The sequence below is a fragment of the Gossypium raimondii genome, chromosome 3 (assembly GCF_025698545.1).
Source record: "Gossypium raimondii isolate GPD5lz chromosome 3, ASM2569854v1, whole genome shotgun sequence".
In the NCBI taxonomy this organism is placed as follows: Eukaryota; Viridiplantae; Streptophyta; class Magnoliopsida; order Malvales; family Malvaceae; genus Gossypium; species Gossypium raimondii.
In genome coordinates this window covers 14,346,403-14,354,571 of record NC_068567.1, presented here as the reverse complement: position 1 = coordinate 14,354,571, position 8,169 = coordinate 14,346,403, and the positions used below count along the sequence as shown (strand labels likewise).

Sequence of the window (8,169 nt, the reverse complement as noted above, 5' to 3'; positions counted from 1 at the left end):
GAATCTCATTCTGCTTATGGGGGACCCCTCAAAACACTCACAAAGTTGAAACTAGACAAACTCAAATTCCCAACTATACTCTGCATTCATTGATGCAAATAGCTTAAATCATTTCATATGTAATCCCTTAGTCCATTCTTTTCATATTTATCTCCATTCTTGATATTTCGGTAAAAATTTATAAATTTTTAAAAGGTAATTTGAAATAAAAACTTGGATGAAGTCTTTATTAGACAAATGGAGGAATCCTATTTCCTCCCATCAAATACCATTAATAAATTTAAAAGGGTTATCCAACTTGTGAGTGGATTTTCATGGCTCACTATCAACGGTTAAGCAAGCAAAGCTGGGGAGCCTTTGAATCCTCAACCAATACCCTTCTATTTGGACCCCAACAGGAGAATCATGCCTCCCTTTTTATATTCAGAATCACAAGCCCCATTAAAATGCATCATAAAAATTATATATACTCGGATTTGAGCGTAAGTATTCAACCACGGTATGTGTTCAATTTTAAAATATTTTCATGAGTATTCGAAAAATCATACATTTATATCTCAAATTCAAAAACATGTCAATCATGAAATGTCAAAAATGAATAATTTTTAAAAAAGCGAAGAACATATTTTAAAGGAAAATTCCAAATATAAAGAGAAAGAAAAGCTATTCAATGATTACATAAAGCAACTATAGTGATTAAAATTCCTGGTCCCTTACACGAGATGGAAACAAAATAAAAAAGATGGAGAGAATCTACAGCCCACCTATCAAGTATATAGAAAAGAAAAAGCTTAAATTGTTCTTTATGATTGGTTCCCTACTATTCTATTAAAAACTAGTGGCTAACTTTACCTAAAAACTACATCATATATCTGATTGGTTCTTTATTTTGTTGGCATTCGCTGCTTCTTTGATCTTACTTGGTGACTTACAAGAAGAATCTAATCTGAAAGGCTCTGATTCAATCAACAACTGAACAACCTCGTTCATGGTTGGACGTTGTGATGGATTCTTGCATGTACACCGCATTGCAATCCTTAGAACTTTAACCATTTCCTCCTTGAATGTCTTGGACAACTTCTTGTCTAACACCTCCACAACACCTTCCTTTGTCTCCAGTTTCGCCGAGATCCAGAGCACGATGTTCTTGTTTTCTCCGAAATCGGTCTCCACTGGTTTTTTTCCGGTTATTAGTTCCATTAAGACCACTCCGAAACTATACACGTCGCACTTGGTTGTCGCTTTATTTGAATATGCATATTCTGCAAAACGGACATATATGAATTAACGAGAAATAAAGTCCTAAAGAACTTGATTGAACTCGAATTGAGTGAGAATATTACCAGGGGCCAAGTAGCCATAGGTGCCTGCAATGACAGTAGTGGTAGAATCTTTCCCTCCTCTAGCTTGCAAAACCTTGGCTATTCCGAAATCTGCAACTTTCGGATGGTAATCGACGTCGAGTAGGATGTTAGTCGACTTGATGTCTCGGTGAATGATGGGTGGCAAAATATCATGGTGAAGATATGCCAAACCCTGTGCAACCCCGAGTGCGATTCGATGTCGAATCGGCCAATCCAGATCGAACCTTCCATTATGGAGAGCATCCCAAAGGTTACCATTCAACATGTATTCATAAACCAACAGGTTACAATCCAAGTTCGAAAAGTAACTATACAGTTTGACTATGTTCTTGTGCCTTATGTTTCCTAGAGTTTCGACCTCTGTCTTCAATCCTTTGTCGAAAACCAACTGATCTTTGGAACCCGAGTCTTTATATGTTTTGCTCCATAGTTTCTTCACCGCAACAACATGTCCGTTCTGCAATTCGATTCTATACACTGTGCCAGATCCTCCATGGCCTACAATGTTCTTATCAACCATTGCTTCAAGGATCTCATGTTGGTTAAAACATATCCTATGGAAGCTTTTCACATCATATGAAAAGAATGATGAGGACAAGGTCTCATCATGTTCCATTACAGCTCTTTGTTTACTCAAACGACGTTTGAGTAACAAGACAGCTGCAATTGTAATGGCTAAGACAGAAACTATGATTGCCCACATCGAGTTTAGCTTCTTTTGGTTGTAAAAGTGTGAACATATGGGGAAATTTTGGACATGGATTGGAGCACAAAGACCTGGATTGCCTGAAAAGCTTTCAACCAACCCTCCTTTAATCAATGACAGAGGGATTGGACCAGAAAGTTGATTGTTTGAAAAGTTCATGGAGTTAGGCAAAAGCTCACTCAGACTCTCTGGAATGTTACCAGTCAAGTGATTGTTGGAAAGATCAAGAACATTAAGAGATTTCAACAAAGAAAACGATTCGGGGATCCCAGAACTGAGATTGTTACCTTGCAACATAAGTAAATTCAGATTCTTTAGATTCCCAATTTGTGAAGGAATTGAACCAGACAAAAGATTGTTGCTGAGGTCAATCTTGACCAGGTTGACAGCTCCAGAGATTCCAGGAGGTAAAAAGCCAGACACCTTATTGTTCTGCAAGAACAGTTCGGATAAATTCCTAGCATTTCCAAATGAATTTGGGAAACGACCCGTGAAACTATTGTCAGCTAAATCAATGATCGAAACATGTGGGAGACCGAACAGTCCTTCAGGGATCCATCCCTCCAAATGGTTATTAGAAACTCGAAACCTTAAAAGGGATTTGCAGTTTGCATAACTTTCAGGCAAGTTCCCAGAAAACTTGTTATCTAACATAAGCAAATACAACAGTTTACCTCCTCGACAAACCCCTGTCGGTATTGGACCTGTAATATTGTTCTCCGACAAGTCGAGAGCAATCATAGGCGCCGAACGCCCCAGATTTCGTGGAACCTGTCCCGATAAGTAGTTTCCATAAAGTGAAAGGATTGTCAAAGTTGTTGACTCTGCAATTTCACCAGGGATTTCTCCTGTAAGACTGTTGTTATAAATCTGAAGGAATTGAAGTTTTGGAAGTCGACATATAGACACTGGAATGTTTCCACTCAATCGATTCACCGACATGTCCAAATCTATAAGCTCTGTCAGGTTTCCAAGTTCTTCGGGTATTGTCCCAGATAAGTACTGGTTGTAATACAGTTCAAGCTGCTTCAAGTTCTTCAGCAATCCAAGCTCCTTAGGAATTTGACCGGACAGGAAATTCCCACTCAACTCGAGATCAACAAGCGATGTCGCGTTTCCGATTGATGCTGGGATCCGACCATACAACATGCATGTCGTGAAAACCATAATTCTGAGCTTGGAAAGCCTGGAAATGTTGTCCGGAAGTTGCCATGGCTTTAATTTATCGTTTTCATTAAAGTAGAGCACCTCGAGATTGGTAAGATTAGTTATGGACATGGGGAAATCGCCTATGAAGCGATTGTACGACAAGTCAAGAACACGTAAAGAGACCAGTTTGGAGAAATCCGGAAGCTTTGTTCTTAAATATATGGAACTCATATTGAACACTTCCAGGGAAGAACAATTCACGATTCCGTTCAGAAAGTTGCCATGGAAATTGTTGCGGCTGATATCCAGAACACGAAGCTCCGGCAGATGAAAGCACACGTCGTCGGGAAAGATGCCGGACAGTGACCAGCCGGTGAAGTTAAGAACTTCAACATAGCCTCGATCGTTGCAGTTAACTCCGGTGAAATTGCAATAAGGTTTCCCTCCAATAACATCCCAATCAGATAAGGCCTTTCCCGATAAAGATGCTTTCATTAAGTTGAAGAACTTGGATTGATCATGTTTCATGGCTCGACAAGACAAAAACATAAAACTAAACAACACAGCTAGAAGGAGAAAATCAGCTTTTGATGCCATATTTCAAACAACAAATAAAAAAGAGAAAAGGTGGTAGTTAATTAAACCTGGTGTTTCAGAGAAGAAGGTGAAGAAGATGGTATATAAATAAGCTGGTTGAGGGGATTATTTGGTACAGCGGTAATATGCCTGGACAACACTCCTCATGTGATATTTATCGTGATTTGTGATTTTTTGAGAAAGAGGATTTTGATCTAAGTTTATACCCACTTGCTGATGTAGAGGAATAACATCAATTGTAGTACTTTATATGGATTCGATGTTAGAATAATCTGCAGTTGATCTTTGATCAATGAGGACCCCTTTGATGCCATCAGTCCAAAGTTCCTAAAATGGTAGGCTACCAATATTGCCACTTATAATTTTATTTAAGCAAAATGATCATGTTTACAATGTTCCAAAAGCAAATTTCGTTTCTGGCATTACATGACAGATATTACGATTCGCTTGCATGCTGTACTTGCTGCAATATAATATACTTTATGGGGTCATATGTACAATATGCTGTTAGAAAAAGGTTCATTTATGAGTGGTAAAATGAACCTAAATCTGAAAATTCATCTATAACCCATGAATTCAAACTTGAAATTACATAATCCGATATAATTATTGTGTTACTCTTTACTTAATTTATTTATCAATGAAATCTACTATCACAAATGTTGACAGATAACCTTGTTACGATAATTACCATCATCGGCCCAAAGCCCGAATGGATTTGGGTCGGATTGTAATGCACTCGTAGGCCATGCTTGCAAATCGAGCTCGCTCTCAAAGCCCGAATGTATTTGAGCTGGATTGTAATGATCTCGCAGGTCAAGCTCGCTCTCCCGCGAGGTTACACGTGCATAAAACCTTATAAACACATGTTGGGTCTAGGGTAGGATACTTGTCTACATGCATGAAGTCTACCTAGCATATCATGTCAGTGAACAATACCTATATCATATAAATGTGCAGATACCACTACCTGAGAAAAATAGAGAAAAACACTCAACAATTTGGTGCAGTGAGTGTAAAGAATTTCTAATCTTCGAATTTTCAGTTTGTAAGAAAGAAAAATGGCTCATCCCAATAAAAATTTTCCCACCAATTTTTTCACTAGAGAACTTGGAGTCTCTGGTACAAGAAATCAAGCTGGTGAAGCAGATTTATTTGTTGGTTGGTTTGTTCATCGGCCGGAGAATTTGGGTAATTTAACTCGTGCATGAGCCTCAAACTCGCTTGACTTAAATATCCCTGTTGCTCAGGGGTTGTCACTTCCTCTGATCAATAGGCATCTCCACAACAATTTATTGCTCTTCAAGAGCAAATGAGATTAATGAGGAGCAGATGGCCTTGCAAGATTTAAGAATTGAGCAACAACAAGCATTTCAACAGGAATTTTTGAGACAAAACGATGAGCTAAGGAAAAAGGTACATTCTAATAATTCTTATCTTCATGTTAGTAGTGGCATGCATGAGGAAGGTCCTGGGTGCATACAAAACCAAGGCAGAATGAGATAGATGCCCTATGTAGGGGTGTACGGGCTTTACATCTTGATTATAAAGACATGGATTGACTATTCTGTTCTAACAATCCCCTAGCTTCTGAGATTGCAACGGTAAGCTTATCAGCTGACTTTAGGGTCTCTAAGGAAATATTTGAAGGTAGGAGGGATCCTCGAGCATATCTCATGTAGTACAATGATTATATAAATGTGTTGGAAGCCTTTGATTCTGCGAAGTGTAAGGCTTTTTCAACAACCTTAAAAGGAAGTGCAAATGATTGGTATTTATCCCTCCCACAAGGTTCCATCCAAAGTTTTTCACAGTCGGGTCAGATGTTTTTATGGAGGTTTCGGGCACATAGGGCAATAATAAGTATGCATATAGGCTTAATGTCCGTCAAACAGAGAGAAGAGGAAAGCTTGCAAGATTATATCAAGTGTTTTCACGCAGCAACGTTAAATACAAAAAATTTGCAGGACCAGTGGGTCATATATGCTTTTATTATAGGATTTTTAAATGAGCATGTGCAATACTCATTCACTGATAACAGGCCGCAGAGCTTGGCTGATTTGTATGAGAGGGTTCACAAGTTTGCTGAGGCAGAAGAGATTAAGAGAGCAGCCTGAGCTAATTTCCAGCGGGATGACAGACATTCAAGGAATATAGAGGGAGTTCATAGTTGCCAAGGATCATCTTCTTATTTTCTGCGTATACAAGGTGGGAGACAACAAAAGGGACAATCACAAAATGAATCATCCAAAGCGTTTCAAAGGCCTCAGCCTAACCACGTAATGAGGGACCCTTCTTATGGTAAATTCGAGACTTATACTCCTTTGAATGCCACGCGTGCCTATATCCTTAGCCAAGTAAAGAGTCTTGGCATCTTGTCAACTCCTCCACCTATGAGGCATAATGCAAAAAGGTCGAGCTCGAAAAACAGGTGTGCTTTCCACTAAGATGGGGGACATAAGACAAAATTATTCTTCCTTAAAAGACGCTATTAATGAAGCAATCAATAATGGTGAACTTAAATATTTTGTTGCTCAGAATATTGATCAACTAAGGCAGAGTTTAAAGATTGAGGCTAGGGGTAAGAAAAAGGTGAGAAGAACTATTCATGTGATAATTGGGATAGTTGAAGACTGGGCGACATCCAATATGAAGAAGAAGGCTCACCTTAAGAGAATTATTTCAGTTAGCTCACCAAGAAGGTTGAACCAACAAGAAGAATAGAGGTTGGACTTTAATAATGAAGAGGTAGAGTTAGTTTATGACGATAGAGAAACGGCCTGATTGTTGTGTCGGCAACCATTGCAGGCTTTGAGGTAAAGAGGATACTAGTTGATAGTGTCCGTGTTGTTGAGGTGTTAACTTAGGAGGCTTATTAAAAAATATAGTTGAAAGTGAAAGCGTTAAAAAAGGTGAGCCCGTTATATGGTTTTGGAAACCATACTTGTTGAGGTAAAGGGTTGTATCACTTTACCGTTATCTTAGGGATGGGAGCACACCATGAAAGAGTATATCCAGCTTTTTGTGGTTGATCGTCCCATAACATACAACACTATTTTCGACCGTCCCATAATGAGAATGGCTAAAATGATGACGGCAACTTTCTTCATGAAGATCAAATTTCCTACAAAAATGGGGGCAGGCTTCATGCAATTTGATCAGCGAACAACCACGCAGTGCCACATGTTATTAGTAAAGTAAACACGTAAACAAGTGCAACAAGGATAAAGGTCGTAACAAGCAAGTGTGGAATGTGAGGTTTTGGATTTAGACAGTTTGGATGCAATGAGTGAAGAGAAAGTTAAGAAACCAGAAGCAGCAAAAGCTATGGAAACATTACAATGATACAGAAAAGTTAGTAAGAATTTCGTCAGCATTAACAGCAGAGGAAAAGACGCTATTAATGAAGCAATCAATAATGGTGAACTTAAATATTTTGTTGCTCAGAATATTGATCAACTAAGGCAGAGTTTAAAGATTGAGGCTAGGGGTAAGAAAAAGGTGAGAAGAACTATTCATGTGATAATTGGGATAGTTGAAGACTGGGCGACATCCAATATGAAGAAAAAGGCTCACCTTAAGAGAATTATTTCAGTTAGCTCACCAAGAAGGTTGAACCAACAAGAAGAATAGAGGTTGGACTTTAATAATGAAGAGGTAGAGTTAGTTTATGACGATAGAGAAACGGCCTGATTGTTGTGTCGGCAACCATTGCAGGCTTTGAGGTAAAGAGGATACTAGTTGATAGTGTCCGTGTTGTTGAGGTGTTAACTTAGGAGGCTTATTAAAAAATATAGTTGAAAGTGAAAGCGTTAAAAAAGGTGAGCCCGTTATATGGTTTTGGAAACCATACTGTTGAGGTAAAGGGTTGTATCACTTTACCTGTTATCTTAGGGGATGGGGAGCACACCATGAAAGAGTATATCCAGTTTTTTGTGGTTGATCGTCCCATGACATACAACACTATTTTCGACCGTCCCATAATGAGAATGGCTAAAATGATGACGGCAACTTTCTTCATGAAGATCAAATTTCCTACAAAAATGGGGGCAGGCTTCATGCAATTTGATCAGCGAACAACCACGCAGTGCCACATGTTATTAGTAAAGTAAACACGTAAACAAGTGCAACAAGGATAAAGGTCGTAACAAGCAAGTGTGGAATGTGAGGTTTTGGATTTAGACAGTTTGGATGCAATGAGTGAAGAGAAAGTTAAGAAACTAGAAGCAGCAAAAGCTATGGAAACATTACAATGATACAGAAAAGTTAGTAAGAATTTCGTCAGCATTAACAGCAGAGGAAAATGAAGATTTGGCTCATTGCTTAAGGGAAAATTCTGATGTTTTTGCATGG

General features: G+C 38.6%; 1 protein-coding gene across 1 annotated transcript; it reads right to left on the bottom strand.

Moving 5' to 3' along the window:
- Positions 1-647: 647 nt before the first annotated feature.
- Positions 648-4,052, bottom strand: LOC105797270 (receptor protein-tyrosine kinase CEPR1). The gene is made up of 2 exons (XM_012627226.2): positions 1,344-4,052; positions 648-1,262 (listed from the first exon to the last, which is right to left on the bottom strand). The coding sequence occupies exons 1-2, from the start codon at positions 3,814-3,816 to the stop codon at positions 865-867; spliced, it is 2,871 nt and encodes a 956-aa protein (XP_012482680.1). The 5' UTR covers positions 3,817-4,052; the 3' UTR covers positions 648-864.
- Positions 4,053-8,169: the final 4,117 nt, after the last annotated feature.